Source organism: Dendrobates tinctorius, unplaced genomic scaffold (assembly GCF_039654945.1).
Source record: "Dendrobates tinctorius isolate UK_male_01 unplaced genomic scaffold, ASM3965494v1 ptg000139l, whole genome shotgun sequence".
In the NCBI taxonomy this organism is placed as follows: Eukaryota; Metazoa; Chordata; class Amphibia; order Anura; family Dendrobatidae; genus Dendrobates; species Dendrobates tinctorius.
Window position 1 is genome coordinate 10,533,277 of NW_027361807.1, and position 23,778 is coordinate 10,557,054.

The following is a 23,778-nucleotide window of genomic DNA, read 5'->3' on the forward strand; positions in this document are numbered from 1 at the left end:
TATTGACTTGCAGTTTTATTGTGTTATATTGTGCAATGTGAAATGTAATATAACATACTGTTACAAGATAGTTAAGTAGATAAAAGCTTACATTTCTTCAGCAACAGACTGGTGGAGCAGACAGAGTAGGTTAGGATACAGTTAAATGTTTTAGAGCAGCCCAGCATGTGAGGTGTTTGGGTCAAATAAAAAGGAGAGCACTTCCTGGTTAGATGAAATTGAGAGATATAAAAAGTTTTAGTAAGAGTTCAAGGCCAGAGGGCATGAGAAGTACTTACTGTTCTGGCAGTATGAGAACATTAGCAGTAATCTTCAGTGGACATACCTGTAACGTCCAGAGCCTACAGCCCGAACTAGGGACTGGAAAGTGTGCCTTATTCATTTCCAACAAGTGGGAGCTGGACAGGTAAATGTGTGAGGGAGAGCGGTCTTGTTTATACTGTGGAGCCAGACAGAGTATTCCAGGGGCTGAAGGAGCCAGTAAGCAGAGGGATAGCTGCAGCCGAGACCTCTGGCTTTAAAGTGAGTACACTGCACTGAACACAGCACAACATTGATGGACAGGGACACTGTTTATTTGTGGGGTGCCAGGCCATGGGAACACAGCCCCTCGACCATGACTACCGCCTTCTACACCTTACAGGAGAATGTTACAATACTGAAACAAATCAGATCTCACCTTGGATTGTTTAGAATAGCATCTTTTTATGAGTTTTCCACAGCTAGTCATGAATTGAAAACCTCAAAAATACACACAAATTTATGCACATTTTGTGACTTTTCAAAGTAGTTTATTATTCTGGCATAATCGCTTTGATAAATCCGGGCCAAACCATGTTCTTTGAGGTGGAAGATATTTCTATGTGTGAGTCATGCAGAATAACATTTCTGCTGTATGGGAATAGTTACACTGAAAGTTGCCCACTCATTAAACATGAACAATTTTGTTACATTTTTAGAAGACATTGGGAGAAAAGATCTCCGATATTGGTGTGACCACCAAATAAAATTCCCTAGTAAACTAAATGCAGTAATACCGCTTTAACTAATCTGACTGTGGAGGCATATAGCAGCTGTCATATCTCATGACTGAATGAATTAGTACCAGTAATGAAAGACCCCGCATGTGTAAGCCTTTGTGTGGATACTTGGCCTCTCAAGCTGCCGAGAGGCCAAGTATCCACAGCTGCTTGGTTTGGTATTGGGTACTGCTATACTGTCTATGAAATCTGTCCAGTTGTACAGCCCAAAACTGTCTAGCTTCCCCAAATTTCAGCACAATCCATACACTTTACAATTTATTCTGTTGTTGGTTAATTTATGTAGGTAAAGGGAAATAAATTACAGTGCATTAACCCATTCCTGTCTGAGATCATTTTAATTCTTGCACTTTTGTTTTTAATACCCCTTCTTTTAAGAGGTTTAACAATTATTTTATACATTTTAGCAATATGAGGCCTTGTTTTGTGCAGGACAATTTGTAGTTTTTACAAGTGAGGTGGAATGATGAAAAAATAGCAATTAATCCATTGTTTTTAGGTTTAGTTTTAAAAGTATTCACTGTGCGGTAAAAATGAATTGGTTACTTGATTCTGAAGATCAGTACTATTGCGGTGGTACCAAATTTATAGAGCTTTTTTCCATTTTATTGCTTTTAACATATTTTGAACTTTTTTACTAATTTTGTTTGCTCTGTAACATTTATTTTTTTCTGTTGAGCTGTGTGAGAGGTTCTTAATGAGAGAGCTGTTGTTTTTATTAGTACCATTTTGGATAATTATGACTTTATTATTGCTTTTTACTTTTTAAGTAATGTATAAATACGTATATTTTACGTATTTTATTTCCCATAAAGCCCCCGTTACACATAGCGATATCGCTAGCATTATCGCTGTAACGTCACCGATTTTGTGACGTAGCAGCGATATTGCTAGCGATATCGCTACATGTGATACTTACCTCCGACCGGCTCCCCCGCTGGTTATCGCTGGTCGCGCGAGAACGTCCTGGATCATTTCTCGTCGGGCGCTTCCTGCTGGGCTTTCTGTGGCGCCGACGAGCGACACGTGGAGGCGGGCAGGGGGACGTCAGGATCGCCGCGACTGACAGGTAAGTAGCGACCCCCGACCCCTGCTATGTCGCTGGTGAGATCTGCCTGTGTGGCAGCTCACTAGCGACCACTTAGCGATGCACCAGTGATCCATATCGTTGTCGGGATCGCTGGTGCATCGCTAAGTGTAATGGTACCCTAAGGGACTGAACCTGAGATTGATTGAACAACATACTTTGAAGTTAAATGTATATTTGCCAATTTCCTATGAAGCTCAGACACAGGTTTAAATAGTCACTTGGGTGCAATGGCTGCCCCAATGGCACATCACAATTGAGATACAGAGGCCGAAGGGAAACTAAGGGAACCTGTCAGCAAGTTTGTGCATAGTAACCTACACACAGTGCCAGGTCTGCGCCGTTATACCGAATACAATGATACCATGGTTGATGAAATCCATCTTGTGGCTGCTTCTTAATCTTTATTTTCAGTTTTGTGTTAATGATATGCTCATGCCCTGATTAGCTATTCATAATGCAGACTGCTGACAGGTCATTGATCCCTCACTGACCTGCCCTCTAGTTTGCATAATGAATACCATCACATGAATAAAATAAAAAAAGGCTTCTGCAAGCAGGTGCCGGCCGTGGGACCTGCATTGCAGCATAATCGCATGCTTTATGTGCACTTAATCCCTTTAGTTTATTTAATTGAGCGAGGAAAAAAAAAGTCATTTAGAAAATGGCGCCCGGGTCACCTGCGCAGTAGCAGCTATCGAATTGTAGCAGATCCGATAGTTGCTGTTGCACAGGCGCCAGCGGCACCAACTTGCTGGAGAAGGAAAAAAATGTCCTCCAACAAGATGGCGCCGCTGTGTCTGAGCAGTAGCAGCTCTCGGAGTCAACAGCTGCTATTGCGCAAGCACATGCAGTACCATCTTGGTGGAGGACTTTTTTCTTCTCCAGCAAAATGGTACCGCTGGCGCATGCGTAACAGCAGTTATCGGATCTCTATACAACCTGATAGCTGCTACTGTACAGGCGCCACGGGCTCCATTTTCTAACTGACTTTTTTTACTTTTTCCTTGCTCAATTACATAAACTAAAGGGATTAAATACACATAAAACATGCAATTACGCTGCAGCGCAGGGGCTATGGCCAGCATCTACCTGCAGAAGCGGTTTTTGTATTTTATTCAGTACTAGCTGAAGAGCCCGGCGCTGCCCGGGCATAGTAACTAACTGTGGTTAGTTGCAGCAAATTATAATTATCCTCCATCCCATAGTCCCATGCCCATATACCCATCATACATATCCACGATCCCATAGGCCCGTGCCCATATACCCATCATACATATCCTCCATCCCATAGTCGAGTGCCCATATACCCATCACACATCCTCCATCCCATAGTCCCATGCCCATATACCTATTATACATATTCGCCATCCCATAGTCGAGCGCCCATATACCCATCATACGTATCCACATCCCATAGTCCTGTGCCCATATACCCGTCATACATATCCTCCATCCCATAGTCCAGTGCCCATATACCCATCACACATCCTCCATCCCATAGTCCCGTGCCCATATACCCGTCATACATATCCTCCATCCCATAGTCCAGTGCCCATATACCCATTACACATCCTCCATCCCATAGTCAACCATTGTGACATCATAATGAGCGGCGGGGCTTGCAACCTATGATGACATCAGCGTCGCCATGGCAACCATTGTGACATCATAATGAGGGGCGGGGCTTGATACGCACACACTTTTTCCCCAGTATGTAGATAGGGGCAAAATTGTTTGGTGAATTGGAATGCGTGGGGTTAAAATTTCGCCTCACAACATAGCTTAGGACACTCTCGGCATCCAGACGTGTGACTGTGCCAAATTTTGTGGCTGTAGCTGCGATGGTGCAGATGCCTATCCCGGACATACACACATACACACACTTGAGCTTTATATAATAGATGTGATGGTATTCATTATGCAAACTAGGGGGCAGATTAGTGAGGGATCAGTGACCTGTCAGCAGTCTGCATTTTGAATATCTAATCAGAGCACCTCATACCCTAGCGCCTTAGGACACGAGCATATCATTAACACAAAACTGAAAATAAAGATTAACCCCTTCCTGACATCAGACGTACTATCCCGTCCATGGGACCCAGGCCCCTATGCCCATGGACGGGATAGTACGTCTCAGCGATCAGCGGCGCCCACGTGGTGAGCGCCGCTAATCGTGGTCGGGTGTCAGCTAGTTATCACAGCTGACACCCGGCACAATGTGTCAGGAGCAGCCATGGACCGCCCCCGACACGTTAACCCCTTGCACACCGCGATCAAACATGATCGCGGTGTACCGGGGGTTAAAGGGAAGCATCGGCAGGGAGGGGGCTCCCTCCGTGCTTCCCTGAGCACCACACGGCAGCGCAATGTGCAGCGAATCCAAGATGGCAATAGGGGCCTTCAGTGGCCTGCAGGGAGGGAGCTGGCTTCCTCAGTGCCTGCAAAGCGCAGGCATGAGGAAGTCTGCAGCAGTGCCTGTGACAGATCAGCGATCTGTCACAGGACAGTGATGTCCCACCTGGGACTATGTAATAAAGTTAAAAAAAAAAAGTGTTAAAATAATTTTAAAAAATCGCCAAATAAATTCTAAAAAAAAAAAAAAATATTCCCCCAATAAATCTATTTTTTGGAAATAAAAAACAAACAAAACAATAAAAGTACACATATTAGGTATCGCCGCGTCCGTAAAGACCTGCCCTATAAAACTGTCCCATTAGTTAACCCCTTTAGCGAACCGCTTAAAAAATTAAAATAAAAAACGAAGCAAAAAATAATGATTTATTATCATACCGCCAAACAAAAAGTGCAATAACGATCAAAAAGACGCATATAAATATCCAAGGTACCGCTGAAAATGTCATCTTGTCCCGCAAAAAACAAGCTGCCACACAGTATCATCAGAGAAAATATAAAAAAGTTATAGCTCACAGAATAAAGCGATGCAAAAATAATTATTTTTTTATATAAAATAGTTCTCATTGCATAAAACCGACAAAACATAAAAAAAGACCTAAATGAGGTATCGCTGTAACCGTACTGACCTGAAGAATAAAAGCGCTTTATCAATTTTACCGCACGCGGAACGGTGTAAACGCACCCCCCCAAAAGAAATTCATGAAACGCTGGTTTTTGTACATTCTGCGTCCCAAAAATCAGAATAAAAAGCGATCAAAAGAGTCACGTGCCCGAAAATGATACCAATAAAAACGTCAACTCGTCCCGCAAAAAATAAGACCTCACATGACTCGGTGGGTCAAAATATGGAAAAATTATAGCTCTCAATATGTGGTGATGCAAAAACTATTTTTACAATAAAAAGCATCTTTTAGCGTATGACAGCTGCCAAACATAAAAACCCGCCATAAATAGTAAATCAAACCCCCCCGTTATCACCCCCTTAGTAAGGGAAAAATAATAAAATTAAAAGAAAATGTATTTATTTCCATTTTCCCGCTAGGGCTAGGGTTAGGGCTAGGGATAGGGCTAGGGCTAGGGTTAGGGCTAGGGCTAGGGTTAGGGCTGAGATTAGGGTTAGGGGTGTGTTGGGGTTAGGGTTGGAGTTAGAATTGGGGGTTTCCACTGTTTGGGCACATCAGGCGTTCTTCAAATGCAACATGGCGTCTGATCTCAATTCCAGCTAATTCCGAGTTGAAAAAGTCAAATGGTGCTCCTTCCCTTCCAAGCTCTGCCATGCGCCCAAACAGTGTTTTACCCCCACATGTAAAACAACTTTTGGGGTCCAATTTCTCCTGTTACCCTTAGGAAAATAAAAAATTGGGGGCAAAAATATCTGGCAGTATGAGAACATTAGCAGTAATCTTCAGTGGACATACCTGTAACGTCCAGAGCCTACAGCCCGAACTAGGGACTGGAAAGTGTGCCTTATTCATTTCCAACAAGTGGGAGCTGGACAGGTAAATGTGTGAGGGAGAGCGGTCTTGTTTATACTGTGGAGCCAGACAGAGTATTCCAGGGGCTGAAGGAGCCAGTAAGCAGAGGGATAGCTGCAGCCGAGACCTCTGGCTTTAAAGTGAGTACACTGCACTGAACACAGCACAACATTGATGGACAGGGACACTGTTTATTTGTGGGGTGCCAGGCCATGGGAACACAGCCCCTCGACCATGACTACCGCCTTCTACACCTTACAGGAGAATGTTACAATACTGAAACAAATCAGATCTCACCTTGGATTGTTTAGAATAGCATCTTTTTATGAGTTTTCCACAGCTAGTCATGAATTGAAAACCTCAAAAATACACACAAATTTATGCACATTTTGTGACTTTTCAAAGTAGTTTATTATTCTGGCATAATCGCTTTGATAAATCCGGGCCAAACCATGTTCTTTGAGGTGGAAGATATTTCTATGTGTGAGTCATGCAGAATAACATTTCTGCTGTATGGGAATAGTTACACTGAAAGTTGCCCACTCATTAAACATGAACAATTTTGTTACATTTTTAGAAGACATTGGGAGAAAAGATCTCCGATATTGGTGTGACCACCAAATAAAATTCCCTAGTAAACTAAATGCAGTAATACCGCTTTAACTAATCTGACTGTGGAGGCATATAGCAGCTGTCATATCTCATGACTGAATGAATTAGTACCAGTAATGAAAGACCCCGCATGTGTAAGCCTTTGTGTGGATACTTGGCCTCTCAAGCTGCCGAGAGGCCAAGTATCCACAGCTGCTTGGTTTGGTATTGGGTACTGCTATACTGTCTATGAAATCTGTCCAGTTGTACAGCCCAAAACTGTCTAGCTTCCCCAAATTTCAGCACAATCCATACACTTTACAATTTATTCTGTTGTTGGTTAATTTATGTAGGTAAAGGGAAATAAATTACAGTGCATTAACCCATTCCTGTCTGAGATCATTTTAATTCTTGCACTTTTGTTTTTAATACCCCTTCTTTTAAGAGGTTTAACAATTATTTTATACATTTTAGCAATATGAGGCCTTGTTTTGTGCAGGACAATTTGTAGTTTTTACAAGTGAGGTGGAATGATGAAAAAATAGCAATTAATCCATTGTTTTTAGGTTTAGTTTTAAAAGTATTCACTGTGCGGTAAAAATGAATTGGTTACTTGATTCTGAAGATCAGTACTATTGCGGTGGTACCAAATTTATAGAGCTTTTTTCCATTTTATTGCTTTTAACATATTTTGAACTTTTTTACTAATTTTGTTTGCTCTGTAACATTTATTTTTTTCTGTTGAGCTGTGTGAGAGGTTCTTAATGAGAGAGCTGTTGTTTTTATTAGTACCATTTTGGATAATTATGACTTTATTATTGCTTTTTACTTTTTAAGTAATGTATAAATACGTATATTTTACGTATTTTATTTCCCATAAAGCCCCCGTTACACATAGCGATATCGCTAGCATTATCGCTGTAACGTCACCGATTTTGTGACGTAGCAGCGATATTGCTAGCGATATCGCTACATGTGATACTTACCTCCGACCGGCTCCCCCGCTGGTTATCGCTGGTCGCGCGAGAACGTCCTGGATCATTTCTCGTCGGGCGCTTCCTGCTGGGCTTTCTGTGGCGCCGACGAGCGACACGTGGAGGCGGGCAGGGGGACGTCAGGATCGCCGCGACTGACAGGTAAGTAGCGACCCCCGACCCCTGCTATGTCGCTGGTGAGATCTGCCTGTGTGGCAGCTCACTAGCGACCACTTAGCGATGCACCAGTGATCCATATCGTTGTCGGGATCGCTGGTGCATCGCTAAGTGTAATGGTACCCTAAGGGACTGAACCTGAGATTGATTGAACAACATACTTTGAAGTTAAATGTATATTTGCCAATTTCCTATGAAGCTCAGACACAGGTTTAAATAGTCACTTGGGTGCAATGGCTGCCCCAATGGCACATCACAATTGAGATACAGAGGCCGAAGGGAAACTAAGGGAACCTGTCAGCAAGTTTGTGCATAGTAACCTACACACAGTGCCAGGTCTGCGCCGTTATACCGAATACAATGATACCATGGTTGATGAAATCCATCTTGTGGCTGCTTCTTAATCTTTATTTTCAGTTTTGTGTTAATGATATGCTCATGCCCTGATTAGCTATTCATAATGCAGACTGCTGACAGGTCATTGATCCCTCACTGACCTGCCCTCTAGTTTGCATAATGAATACCATCACATGAATAAAATAAAAAAAGGCTTCTGCAAGCAGGTGCCGGCCGTGGGACCTGCATTGCAGCATAATCGCATGCTTTATGTGCACTTAATCCCTTTAGTTTATTTAATTGAGCGAGGAAAAAAAAAGTCATTTAGAAAATGGCGCCCGGGTCACCTGCGCAGTAGCAGCTATCGAATTGTAGCAGATCCGATAGTTGCTGTTGCACAGGCGCCAGCGGCACCAACTTGCTGGAGAAGGAAAAAAATGTCCTCCAACAAGATGGCGCCGCTGTGTCTGAGCAGTAGCAGCTCTCGGAGTCAACAGCTGCTATTGCGCAAGCACATGCAGTACCATCTTGGTGGAGGACTTTTTTCTTCTCCAGCAAAATGGTACCGCTGGCGCATGCGTAACAGCAGTTATCGGATCTCTATACAACCTGATAGCTGCTACTGTACAGGCGCCACGGGCTCCATTTTCTAACTGACTTTTTTTACTTTTTCCTTGCTCAATTACATAAACTAAAGGGATTAAATACACATAAAACATGCAATTACGCTGCAGCGCAGGGGCTATGGCCAGCATCTACCTGCAGAAGCGGTTTTTGTATTTTATTCAGTACTAGCTGAAGAGCCCGGCGCTGCCCGGGCATAGTAACTAACTGTGGTTAGTTGCAGCAAATTATAATTATCCTCCATCCCATAGTCCCATGCCCATATACCCATCATACATATCCACGATCCCATAGGCCCGTGCCCATATACCCATCATACATATCCTCCATCCCATAGTCGAGTGCCCATATACCCATCACACATCCTCCATCCCATAGTCCCATGCCCATATACCTATTATACATATTCGCCATCCCATAGTCGAGCGCCCATATACCCATCATACGTATCCACATCCCATAGTCCTGTGCCCATATACCCGTCATACATATCCTCCATCCCATAGTCCAGTGCCCATATACCCATCACACATCCTCCATCCCATAGTCCCGTGCCCATATACCCGTCATACATATCCTCCATCCCATAGTCCAGTGCCCATATACCCATTACACATCCTCCATCCCATAGTCAACCATTGTGACATCATAATGAGCGGCGGGGCTTGCAACCTATGATGACATCAGCGTCGCCATGGCAACCATTGTGACATCATAATGAGGGGCGGGGCTTGATACGCACACACTTTTTCCCCAGTATGTAGATAGGGGCAAAATTGTTTGGTGAATTGGAATGCGTGGGGTTAAAATTTCGCCTCACAACATAGCTTAGGACACTCTCGGCATCCAGACGTGTGACTGTGCCAAATTTTGTGGCTGTAGCTGCGATGGTGCAGATGCCTATCCCGGACATACACACATACACACACTTGAGCTTTATATAATAGATGTGATGGTATTCATTATGCAAACTAGGGGGCAGATTAGTGAGGGATCAGTGACCTGTCAGCAGTCTGCATTTTGAATATCTAATCAGAGCACCTCATACCCTAGCGCCTTAGGACACGAGCATATCATTAACACAAAACTGAAAATAAAGATTAACCCCTTCCTGACATCAGACGTACTATCCCGTCCATGGGACCCAGGCCCCTATGCCCATGGACGGGATAGTACGTCTCAGCGATCAGCGGCGCCCACGTGGTGAGCGCCGCTAATCGTGGTCGGGTGTCAGCTAGTTATCACAGCTGACACCCGGCACAATGTGTCAGGAGCAGCCATGGACCGCCCCCGACACGTTAACCCCTTGCACACCGCGATCAAACATGATCGCGGTGTACCGGGGGTTAAAGGGAAGCATCGGCAGGGAGGGGGCTCCCTCCGTGCTTCCCTGAGCACCACACGGCAGCGCAATGTGCAGCGAATCCAAGATGGCAATAGGGGCCTTCAGTGGCCTGCAGGGAGGGAGCTGGCTTCCTCAGTGCCTGCAAAGCGCAGGCATGAGGAAGTCTGCAGCAGTGCCTGTGACAGATCAGCGATCTGTCACAGGACAGTGATGTCCCACCTGGGACTATGTAATAAAGTTAAAAAAAAAAAGTGTTAAAATAATTTTAAAAAATCGCCAAATAAATTCTAAAAAAAAAAAAAAATATTCCCCCAATAAATCTATTTTTTGGAAATAAAAAACAAACAAAACAATAAAAGTACACATATTAGGTATCGCCGCGTCCGTAAAGACCTGCCCTATAAAACTGTCCCATTAGTTAACCCCTTTAGCGAACCGCTTAAAAAATTAAAATAAAAAACGAAGCAAAAAATAATGATTTATTATCATACCGCCAAACAAAAAGTGCAATAACGATCAAAAAGACGCATATAAATATCCAAGGTACCGCTGAAAATGTCATCTTGTCCCGCAAAAAACAAGCTGCCACACAGTATCATCAGAGAAAATATAAAAAAGTTATAGCTCACAGAATAAAGCGATGCAAAAATAATTATTTTTTTATATAAAATAGTTCTCATTGCATAAAACCGACAAAACATAAAAAAAGACCTAAATGAGGTATCGCTGTAACCGTACTGACCTGAAGAATAAAAGCGCTTTATCAATTTTACCGCACGCGGAACGGTGTAAACGCACCCCCCCCAAAAGAAATTCATGAAACGCTGGTTTTTGTACATTCTGCGTCCCAAAAATCAGAATAAAAAGCGATCAAAAGAGTCACGTGCCCGAAAATGATACCAATAAAAACGTCAACTCGTCCCGCAAAAAATAAGACCTCACATGACTCGGTGGGTCAAAATATGGAAAAATTATAGCTCTCAATATGTGGTGATGCAAAAACTATTTTTACAATAAAAAGCATCTTTTAGCGTATGACAGCTGCCAAACATAAAAACCCGCCATAAATAGTAAATCAAACCCCCCCGTTATCACCCCCTTAGTAAGGGAAAAATAATAAAATTAAAAGAAAATGTATTTATTTCCATTTTCCCGCTAGGGCTAGGGTTAGGGCTAGGGATAGGGCTAGGGCTAGGGTTAGGGCTAGGGCTAGGGTTAGGGCTGAGATTAGGGTTAGGGGTGTGTTGGGGTTAGGGTTGGAGTTAGAATTGGGGGTTTCCACTGTTTGGGCACATCAGGCGTTCTTCAAATGCAACATGGCGTCTGATCTCAATTCCAGCTAATTCCGAGTTGAAAAAGTCAAATGGTGCTCCTTCCCTTCCAAGCTCTGCCATGCGCCCAAACAGTGTTTTACCCCCACATGTAAAACAACTTTTGGGGTCCAATTTCTCCTGTTACCCTTAGGAAAATAAAAAATTGGGGGCAAAAATATCATTTTTGTGGAAAAAAATGATTTTTTTATTTTCACGCCCAGGCGCTATAAGCTTCTGTGAAGCACATGGGGGTTCAAAGTGCTCACCACACATCTAGATAAGTTCCGTGGGGGGGTCTAGTGTCCAAAATATGGTCACTTGTGGGGAGTTTCAATAGTTTAGGTACATCAGGGGCTCTCCAAACGCACATGACACCCACCGACCATTCCATCAAAGTCTGCATTCCAAAACGTCACTACTTCCCTTCCGAGCCCCGACGTGTGCCCATACAATAGTTTTCTCCCACATATGGGGTATCAGAGTACTCAGGACAAATTGGACAACAACTTTTGGGGTCCAATTTCTCCTGTTACCCTTAGGAAAATAAAAAAATTGGGTCCTAAATGATCATGTTTGTGGAAAAAATACGATTTTTTTATTTTCATGCCCGGGCATTATAAACTTCTGTGAAGCCCTTGGGGGTTCAAAGTGCTCATCACACATCTAGATAAGTTCCTTAGGGGGTCTAGTTTCCAAAATGGGGTCATTTGTGGGGGTTTTACACTGTTTAGGTACATTAGGGGCTCTCCAAAGGCAACATGACACCCGCAGACCATTCCATCAAAGTCTGTATTCCAAAACGTCACTACTTCCCTTCCAAGCCCCGACGTGTGTCCATACAGTAGTTTTCTCCACATATGGGGTGTCAGCGTATAGGTTTCTGCCTTTCAACTCTTACACATAAAAAGCTGAAAAGTGATGTGATGCTGCATGCTATAGGATATTTAGAACATACTGCAGCATATATCACTTATACTTACTAACATTCAGGATGTTTTACCCCTTAATTACACAACTGTTTTGGGATTGTTTTTTGCCTGATGATTTGACATTTTCAATGGTGCCAATTTTGGGGTGCATGTAATTTTTTGTTAGATCAATTTATTTTCATGTCATTTAGTTTAAGCATAAAGTAATATGATATTTTGATAGCTTGGTTTTTCGTTTATTTTATAGGTTCCTATATGGAAAGTATTCAACCAATTAACTATTATGAACAGAGTGAAGGACTAGTGAACTTGAGTGTAAATAAGCTTGATTGCTTATGCAATACACTGCAATACGGAAATAGAACCTTTCACTTGATTTTTTTTTCAATTTACACTGAATATCTCTATCAATTGCCACTATTTCACCTATTTTGGAACTGTTTTTCTTTTTTTTTTCGGTATTTATCCTTTCCAAACTTGTGCCCTCCAGTAAAAAAAGATACACATTTCCCTTTAACCAACTGGGCATATACCACAAAACTTCTTTCAAGAAGAAAAAAAAGTAGATACGCATAGAGTAGTTAGGTCACATATATCCCATTAGTTCAAGGGATAATTGGGTCTAATTGGATCATTTAAGTGGCATCCATCGTGGCCATTGTTTTCCACTGTAATGATGGGCTGACAGAGGGATGCCACTGAAGCTGGTGACAGTGCTATCTAAAGCCCCTGTTACACACAGCGAGATTGCTAGCAATATCGTTGTAACGTCACTGGTTTTGTGACGTAGCAGCGATATTGCTAGCGATATCGCTATGTGTGATACTTACCTCCGACCAGCTCCCCTGCTGATTATCGCTGATCGCGCGAGAACGTCCTGGACCATTTTTCGTCGGGCGCTTCCTGCTGGGCTTCCTGTGGCACTGACGAGCGACGCGTGGACGTGGGCGGGAGGACGTCAGGATCGAGCGTCTGACAGGTAAGTAGCGACCCCCAACCGCTGCTATGTCGCTTGTGAGATCTGCCTGTGTGGCAGCTCACTAGCGACCACTTAGCGATGCACCAGCGATCCATATCGTTGTCGGGATCGCTGGTGCATCGCTTAGTGTAACGGTACCCTAAGGGGTTAAGCTGCTAAACGGTGTGATTAGTTTGATGCATAAGGGGCCCTAAAATTCCATTTTGTTGTGAATAAGTCATATGCTATAATGAATGAGCCAATAAATAAAATAGTACCTTTTAGATATGAATAAAATCAATAGTTTTCCAGCAATTCTTTATTCTATATACCATGCATATACTATATATAGCAAGATGATAGAAATTCTACCCACACTATGCTATGTCAACAGTCTGAAGACTTTCAAAAGTCACTTCCATTTCGCAATCTATTCATGTAGTGTGACATTGAATTTCTGTAATTTCCTAATTACACTATGAATTAGAACACCCAAGTAAGGCCGTCCCATAAGTTTATGATAAGACCTCTTATTTTCCGTCAAATATATTTTACAAATTGCAGTTTGTCATTGTTTGTCACAAAATAATCCTTTAATTAAATATTTTAAAGACATTTTGAGCTGACTAAAGGTACTGTCACACTTAGCGATGTACCAGCGATTCCGACCAGCGATATGACGCGGTCAGGATCGCTGGTACATCGCTAAGTGGTCGCTAGTGAGCGGCCACATAGGCAGATCTCACCAGCGACATAGCTGGGGTCGGGGGTCGCTACTTACCTGTCACACTAGGCGATCCTGCGTCCTCCCGCCCGGCTTCACGCTCGTCGCTCGTCTCTCCACAGGAAGCGCCGCAGGAAGCTGACGACGAGAAACAGTCCTGGGCGTTCTCGTGCGATCAGCGATAACCAGCGGGGGAGCGGTCGGAGGTAAGTATCAGACACAGCGATATCGCTAGCAATATCACTATAACGACACAAGTTATAGCGATATTGCTAGCGATATCGCTTAGTGTGACAGGCCCTTAAGTCCCATTGAGGACTCTCAATTCTGAATATTTTTTAAGTCCCATAGCAAAATCTAAAAATGAACAAACGTAATAACAAAAAAAATAAACACTAAAAAGTTGTGATAGTTCTACAAGTGTAAATTATAGAGTAATATATAATGAATGCCTGCATATACAGTGGGGAAAAAAAGTATTTAGTCAGTCAGCAATAGTGCAAGTTCCACCACTTAAAAAGATGAGAGGCGTCTGTAATTTACATCATAGGTAGACCTCAACTATGGGAGACAAACTGAGAAAAAAAAATCCAGAAAATCACATTGTCTGTTTTTTTTTCATTTTATTTGCATATTATGGTGGAAAATAAGTATTTGGTCAGAAACAAGCAATCAAGATTTCTGGCTCTTACAGACCTGTAACTTCTTCTTTAAGAGTCTCCTCTTTCCTCCACTCATTACCTGTAGTAATGGCACCTGTTTAAACTTGTTATCAGTATAAAAAGACACCTGTGCACACCCTCAAACAGTCTGACTCCAAACTCCACTATGGTGAAGACCAAAGAGCTGTCAAAGGACAACAGAAACAAAATTGTAGCCCTGCACCAGGCTGGGAAGACTGAATCTGCAATAGCCAACCAGCTTGGAGTGAAGAAATCAACTGTGGGAGCAATAATTAGAAAATGGAAGACATACAAGACCACTGATAATCTCCCTCGATCTGGTGCTCCACGCAAAATCCCACCCCGTGGGGTCAGAATGATCACAAGAACGGTGAGCAAAAATCCCAGAACCACGCGGGGGGACCTAGTGAATGAACTGCAGAGAGCTGAGACCAATGTAACAAGGCCTACCATAAGTAACACACTACGCCACCATGGACTCAGATCCTGCAGTGCCAGACGTGTCCCACTGCTTAAGCCTGTACATGTCCGGGCCCGTCTGAAGTTTGCTAGAGAGCATTTGGATGATCCAGAGGAGTTTTGGGAGAATGTCCTATGGTCTGATGAAACCAAACTGGAACTGTTTGGTAGAAACACAACTTGTCGTGTTTGGAGGAAAAAGAATACTGAGTTGCATCCATCAAACACCATACCTACTGTAAAGCATGGTGGTGGAAACATCATGCTTTGGGGCTGTTTCTCTGCAAAGGGGCCAGGACGAGTGATCCGGGTACATGAAAGAATGAATGGGGCCATGTATCGTGAGATTTTGAGTGCAAACCTCCTTCCATCAGCAAGGGCATTGAAGATGAAACGTGGCTGGGTCTTTCAACATGACAATGATCCAAAGCACACCGCTAGGGCAATGAAGGAGTGGCTTCGTAAGAAGCATTTCAAGGTCCTGGAGTGGCCTAGCCAGTCTCCAGATCTCAACCCTATAGAAAACCTTTGGAGGGAGTTGAAAGTCCGTGTTGCCAAGCGAAAAGCCAAAAACATCACTGCTCTAGAGGAGATCTGCATGGAGGAATGGGCCAACATACCAACAACAGTGTGTGGCAACCTTGTGAAGACTTACAGAAAACGTTTGACCTCTGTCATTGCCAACAAAGGATATATCACAAAGTATTGAGATGAAATTTTGTTTCTGACCAAATACTTATTTTCCACCATAATATGCAAATAAAATGAAAAAAAAAACAGACAATGTGATTTTCTGGATTTTTTTTTCTCAGTTTGTCTCCCATAGTTGAGGTCTACCTATGATGTAAATTACAGACGCCTCTCATCTTTTTAAGTGGTGGAACTTGCACTACTGCTGACTGACTAAATACTTTTTTTCCCCACTGTAATTGTCAGGTATGCTGAATTATCAGTCATATAATTGTATATAAAGCTGACTCCTTGGTCCGGGGAACTTTTATGAAGCCAGTGTTCATTAAGATATAAACATTAATATAATTGCTTTTAAGTTGAGTTTTCTTAATTTTCATGTTATAAATTTCACATCATTTTGTAATTCTGTGTTAACAACAAATTACACAGATTAAAGAATGTATCCAATCCATACAGATGAGAAGTATCATGCATTACATCGACCACAAAGCATCGACCAATTGGAGTCACTGCTATCCTTAACACCAAGACATGAATACAATGCCACCACAGGGTGTATGTGATGAACAATGTGGCGACATCTATAATAGTGATCAACCTGGCTATGTTTGGTAAGAATTGTGAGCCAAGGGATTGCCTGTGACAGATATTTTCAGAGTCATAAAGCTGGAGCTGAATATTTAAAGTTCCAGTGTGGGATATAAGGATTCTGAAATAATCTCCTGGAATGCTTTGCAGTGAAAGATACTCCCAGTGGCATGTTCTGAAAGATCACTCAGATCACAATGCTTTGGCTTTGTTTAAAATAAATATGCAGAGAAGAAAGCTATATAAATTCCATAGAAACCCTACCTTATCTAGAAGTGAAATGGATGGGAAGGTAGATGATGGATGGATGGATAGAGAGAGAGATGATAGATAGAAAAACAGATAAAAAACTAGATAGAAAGGTATATAGACAGGCGATAGATAGATAGATAGATAGATAGATAGATGGAAAGATAGATAGATAGATAGATAGATGGAAAGATAGATAGATTAGATATATAGATGATAGCCCAAAGATAGATAGAAACTAGTTAGATAATAGACAGACATATAGATAGATATGATAGATGATAGATAGTAGATAGATAGATAAACCAGACATGATTCCCTGACATGATGGGTCAATAAACTACTATTTTTTGGATCTTTGGAATGCTGCCTTCATCTTTTTTGGATAGATAGATAGATAGATAATTAGATAGATAAAGATGACATTGTTACTGATTTGCTTCAATCAATTTCAACAATTAACCCTAACTAACCATAATTTGGAGTATTAGAATACAATTTAAAAGCAGAAAATAAAATGTCTGGACCCCAAGAATTTACAGTAAACTTTTGCTTTATCTTTTGTAATAGCGCTAGTCTTAATTGCAAATACCACACACAACTTCTCAATGTTGTGACTACCTACTACTGTGCACCAAAGCAACTAAACTCACAAAAGTAATAAGCAATAAAATAAAAAACAATAAATATAACAAACGATTAAACATCACTATGATGCTGTGATAACCTTCTACTGGGCAACAAGCAACTAAACTTACAAAAGTAATAAAAGGAAACGTTCAGCAACATTCTGACTCCATACAATGCTAAATGGATAGTTACACATTTCTTGTTACAAATTAGTGCAATGTATTTAAATACCGGAATGATTGGCTTATCAAGTGCTACACAATTCCCAGTCCTCACTACATTGTACACACAATTACTGGTTGGGTGCTTAGTGGCTAGTATGAAAGTGTCTGTAGGTTGAGATTCTTTGGATGGATATAAACTATGTAAGGTTTATAACACAAACTAGTAAGCCACAGAGGGTTCGCTATGTAACCGACCATGCTCGAATACATGGCTCTAGTGATTTGGAAAAATTATTGGCCCCAACATTAATTTGTAGTACACCTCATTGTGCTATGCCATAGGACGCTAAGGGTTACTCCTTTATTTTGCAGTTAAGCTGTAGTTAATAATGGATGGGACAGGGAACAGCAACATAGTAATGGCATTAATGGTTGTGCTGATGGATCTATGTATTAAATGCATCTACAACATCAATGGTTGCACTTTGCAATTTAGTTTTTGTATAATGGGTTAAAGCCATGAAAATGTTAAAATAGTGCAATGATTCCACAGATACTCACCCGTTTTCTGGGTCGGCTCTGGCATTTTATCAATGACTCTTTCCCAAAGAGTACTGAACTTTCAACAAAACAGCAACCAGTTCACCAGCAGCCAGGTAGACACACAAGAGAGAGGAAGGGCAGACTGAGCAGAGGGGGAGAGGAATTCCTCCACTTTATATACAGCATTGACATATCAATCTCATGGCACCTCCTCTGTTTTACTATGCAAATATTTAGAAAATTGACAGTTATGGGCACTCTCCCATCTGTTGTCTGAACGGTCTGCTCTTTCGGCTTTTGGAAAGAATCTTTGTTGCATCTCATGTGGCTGATGAGAACATCTCTGAGCTTCTATATTCAGCTGCTCACTTAAACAGATAGGAATCAGTGATGGCATTATAAGGTACAATGCATCCCTTAGCTCTGAGCGCTCCTTCTGACTTTACCTGCTGCAGCCCTTCCATTTTTTTATTTATATTTCAATAATAATTTATTTATATATTTATTCTATTCAATTATTATATAAAAGAAAACTCTAGAAATTGATCAGATTATATGAATTCTACCTTCACTTCATTCCTTTCATCATAGGGATTATAATACGATTGACATATAATAATAATAATCTTTATTTTTATATAGCGCTAACATTCTGCAGCGCTTTACAGTTTGCACACATTATCATTGCTGTCCCCGATGGGGCTCACAATCTAAATTCCCTATCAGTATGTCTTTAGAATGTGGGAGGAAACCGGAGTACCCGGAGGAAACCCACGCAAACACGGGGAGAACATACAAACTCCTTGCAGATGTTGTCCTTGGTGGGATTCGACATATTTTAGCCTATGCATACTGCAAATGTTCAGCATTTACATCATCACACTGAATGTAGTACCTCTGTAAGGCACAGTATCTCCAGCTTACTGCTTGTTCCTACATGAACGATAGGCGTTTCTTCACATTGACTCAAGTAGGAAAGTGCATCACTGAAGTCAGATTCATATATTAGTAATACAGCAAGTTCTTGGTATGCAACAGCCCTAAGAAAAAGCATGTGACTGACACAGAGCTCTAAGGCCAGTTTCACACTAGCATATGGAGGAGCTGCGGAGGGATGCGGACTTCCTCTGTGAAGCTCCGCCCTAGGCCGCACCTCCTCGGGTCAGCTCCGCCTCAGTCGGCATGTGGCCTGCGTACCCTATCTTTAGCATTAGGTATGCAGGCCGTGCCGATGTATGCGGATGCCTCCACATGTGTCGTTTTGACATTGCAGCAACCTGCGCCAAACGCAACATGCTGTATTTTGGTGCGCACTGTCAAAACGAGGCATGCGGAGGCATCCGCATACATCGGCACGGCCTGCGTACCTAATGCTAAAGATAGGGTACGCAGGCTGCATGCCGACAGAGACGGAGCTGACCCGAGGAGGTGTGGGCTTCACGGAGGCAGTCCGCATCCCTCCGCAGCTCCTCCATATGCTAGTGTGAAACTAGCCTAACATGTTTTTTCCCCAGTTATCCCAATGCCTGAGAGGAACATCTCTCTGTGTAAATGTTTCCCAAACTCCAGTCCTCACAGCCTCCAACAGATCATGTTTTCAGACTTTCCTTGTTATTGCCCAGGATGTGAGAGAACATGTGGTAATTTCTGATGCCTTGATAATAATTCCATAACTTGTGCAAAGCTAAGGAAGTCCTGTTTTGTTGGGGGCCGTGAGGACTGGGGTTTGGGAAACACTGATCTATATATTCCAGTATCATTACACAACTTCAGCTCCTGTAGAGTCTGATCATTTATAGAGCAGACCTGGGCCTGCGGACCACATTCAGCTCTTTGGCTGCTCCTGTCTGGCCTGCAGAAATTGTGGCATATTGCACCATGTGGCCGGTGATATTAGCAGTATCTGCATTCTTAGGATATAGATACATTTCAATACAATGGTGAACCATCGTCTACCTCATCCATCATTCAGCTTGTGTCTAAGACTCAGTACATCAGCTGAGGTGACATCACTAAATAGCAACTGTTTTGTGGAGCCTCCGGCCACGTGCTGCACAGACTGGAGCAGTGCATTGAGGGAATGAAGGAAGGTGAGTAGTTTTTTCATTGTCAGTCAGCACTTGTGGGGGAAAACTGTGGTGAGGACATCATATTGTGTGGGGGCCAGCATACTGTGCTAGGGGCAGTGGGGAGATGATATTGGGTGTGGGGAATTGTGTGGGCATGTTGGCAGCAGATTATTCAGGATACTCTCCAAGCATGTGACAACAGAGCTTCTTTATTCAGGAACAAAAATGAACAACATATGATAAGCTTAAAAGATCAGGAAAAAATCATTTGTGTGTCTCTGTCTGTGCAGCATCTACAGCAGGCTGCTTCTCTAATAAACAAACACAAGAAAAAAAGGAAAATACAGTCACATGCTCTCCCTGTGTGACCCTCTGGGAGTTTTTTTTTTACTTTATAAACAGCATACAAATCTAGCAACTGAACACTCATAGACAGGAATGGAGTTGTTGCACCAAACATATCCCAACAGGGCATCATACTGTGTGTTTGGCTGTGATGTCTATCATACTGTGACGGCTATCATACTGTTTGTGGAGCTGTGGTAGCCATAAGTTTGTGCGTGGACAACTAAGGGGACATTATGCTGTATGTAGAAAAAGGTGATGGAAGAAACCTCCAGTGATTAAACCATAAACAACCATGTAACCAACCATATCATGATTAAGGCTCTTAGCTGAAACATGTTGGTTGTTCATCCCAGGTTATGGTAACCAGGATCCATGTCTTTTTAATGTACTAGTGTATCGAATAAAAGTTCTTTCATTTTTTTTACAGAAAAGATAACTTTCTTTCTTGATTTCATCGCTGGAGGCTTCTTCCTCCACCTTTTTCTATTTCACCAACGTCCAAGACTGAGACGACTCCAAGCGATGTTACTTCATCCAGAAAACTGCTGCAACAGATGGTGAGCTGACATTTTTTCCACTATTTTCCCTCCATTGCTTATACCGGGTGGCAAGGTGGCTCAGTAGATAGCACCATTGAGGAAAGTGAGGATAATGTGTGCAAATTGTAAAGCGTTGTGGAATATGTTAGCGCTATATAAAGATTATTATTTATTATACTGTATGTGGGAGTCCGAGGGGTCATCATATTGTATGTGAGTAGGGGGAAATATTGTGTGTGGAAGGTCCATGGTAACATCATACTGTAGACGGAAGGCTATGGGGGCATTATACTGTGTGACGGCTGTGAGAACTTAATAACGCATGTTTTTGGAATATTTTAATGTGGGGTATCGGACATCATACTGTGTGCATTGTTATCATATTGCGCAGGGGTCATCATACTGTGTGGGGAGCCATGTGGACATCATACAGTGTGAATGGGGTAATGGAGGTATCATACTGTGTAATGTGAGGGGGACTATAAGGCATCACACTGTGTGAGTGCTGTGAAGAAATCATATTCCATACTCATTATACTGTGTGGGGGGTGCAGTCGGGGCCATCATACTGCGTGTGAAGGGGAGCTGTGGAGGCATACTGTTTGTTTAGGGGGACTATAGAGCATTATAGTATACTATGGGCTGCATACAGTGTTTGTGGGGGACTGTGTGGGTATTATACTGTGTGTGGTTGCTGTGGGCAAATCACACTGCGTGGTGGTGACTAGTGGCATCATAGTGTGTGCAGAGGAATTATATTTTTGTGGGGCAGTGTGGCCATCGTACTGTGTGTTGGGGGCATCATACTATATGGGGATGACTGAGGGCATAATGAAATATGAAGGGGCTGTAGAGGTATGATAATGTGTGTGTATGATTTATTGATTTTATAGAAAGCAGTAAATTATATGGTTTTGATTAGTTGCTACAGCTAAGAACACATGTTACAAAAAACCCTATCATAACATGCTTTAGAAGTAGCAGTTAGTCAACATACATACAGTGGGGAAAAAAAGTATTTAGTCAGTCAGCAATAGTGCAAGTTCCACCACTTAAAAAGATGAGAGGCGTCTGTAATTTACATCATAGGTAGACCTCAACTATGGGAGACAAACTGAGAAAAAAAAATCCAGAAAATCACATTGTCTGTTTTTTTTTCATTTTATTTGCATATTATGGTGGAAAATAAGTATTTGGTCAGAAACAAGCAATCAAGATTTCTGGCTCTCACAGACCTGTAACTTCTTCTTTAAGAGTCTCCTCTTTCCTCCACTCATTACCTGTAGTAATGGCACCTGTTTAAATTTGTTATCAGTATAAAAAGACACCTGTGCACACCCTCAAACAGTCTGACTCCAAACTCCACTATGGTGAAGACCAAAGAGCTGTCAAAGGACACCAGAAACAAAATTGTAGCCCTGCACCAGGCTGGGAAGACTGAATCTGCAATAGCCAACCAGCTTGGAGTGAAGAAATCAACTGTGGGAGCAATAATTAGAAAATGGAAGACATACAAGACCACTGATAATCTCCCTCGATCTGGTGCTCCACGCAAAATCCCACCCCGTGGGGTCAGAATGATCACAAGAACGGTGAGCAAAAATCCCAGAACTACGCGGGGGGACCTAGTGAATGAACTGCAGAGAGCTGGGACCAATGTAACAAGGCCTACCATAAGTAACACACTACGCCACCATGGACTCAGATCCTGCAGTGCCAGACGTGTCCCACTGCTTAAGCCTGTACATGTCCGGGCCCGTCTGAAGTTTGCTAGAGAGCATTTGGATGATCCAGAGGAGTTTTGGGAGAATGTCCTATGGTCTGATGAAACCAAACTGGAACTGTTTGGTAGAAACACAACTTGTCATGTTTGGAGGAAAAAGAATACTGAGTTGCATCCATCAAACACCATACCTACTGTAAAGCATGGTGGTGGAAACATCATGCTTTGGGGCTGTTTCTCTGCAAAGGGGCCAGGACGACTGATCCGGGTACATGAAAGAATGAATGGGGCATGTATCGTGAGATTTTGAGTGCAAACCTCCTTCATCAGCAAGGGCATTGAAGATGAAACGTGGCTGGGTCTTTCAACATGACAATGATCCAAAGCACACCGCCAGGGCAACGAAGGAGTGGCTTCGTAAGAAGCATTTCAAGGTCCTGGAGTGGCCTAGCCAGTCTCCAGATCTCAACCCTATAGAAAACCTTTGGAGGGAGTTGAAAGTCCGTGTTGCCAAGCGAAAAGCCAAAAACATCACTGCTCTAGAGGAGATCTGCATGGAGGAATGGGCCAACATACCAACAACAGTGTGTGGCAACCTTGTGAAGACTTACAGAAAACGTTTGACCTCTGTCATTGCCAACAAAGGATATATCACAAAGTATTGAGATGAAATTTTGTTTCTGACCAAATACTTATTTTCCACCATAATATGCAAATAAAATGAAAAAAAAACCAGACAATGTGATTTTCTGGATTTTTTTTTCTCAGTTTGTCTCCCATAGTTGAGGTCTACCTATGATGTAAATTACAGACGCCTCTCATCTTTTTAAGTGTTGGAACTTGCACTATTGCTGACTGACTAAATACTTTTTTTCCCCACTGTATTTGGCCAAAATGGTTGGTACCTTTTTGCTTCTGTATGAAAAATTCAAAAAGGCTACTGAAATAACATGAAATGGACAAAAGTATTTTTCAATTTAAATTTATTGAATATCAACAAATCAAAATCGGCATTGCTTTTAAATTGTGGTTCAACAGAAAATTTTTAAAAAGTAACAAATGAAAATGACATGCACAAAAGTGCCCCTGGAAAATATTG

General features: G+C 42.2%; 1 protein-coding gene across 4 annotated transcripts in view; it reads right to left on the minus strand.

The window, feature by feature from the left end:
• MYBPC1 (myosin binding protein C1) overlaps positions 1-18,142 on the minus strand; it is a 221,529-nt gene extending 203,387 nt beyond the window's left edge. For all 4 annotated transcript variants that reach the window (XM_073545016.1, XM_073545014.1, XM_073545011.1 and 1 more), the window contains exon 1: positions 18,019-18,142. In XM_073545016.1, coding sequence (XP_073401117.1) covers positions 18,019-18,043 — 25 coding nt within the window. In that variant the 5' untranslated portion in view covers positions 18,044-18,142. The remainder of the gene's footprint in view (positions 1-18,018) is intronic.
• Between the last annotated feature and the right edge of the window lie 5,636 nt (positions 18,143-23,778).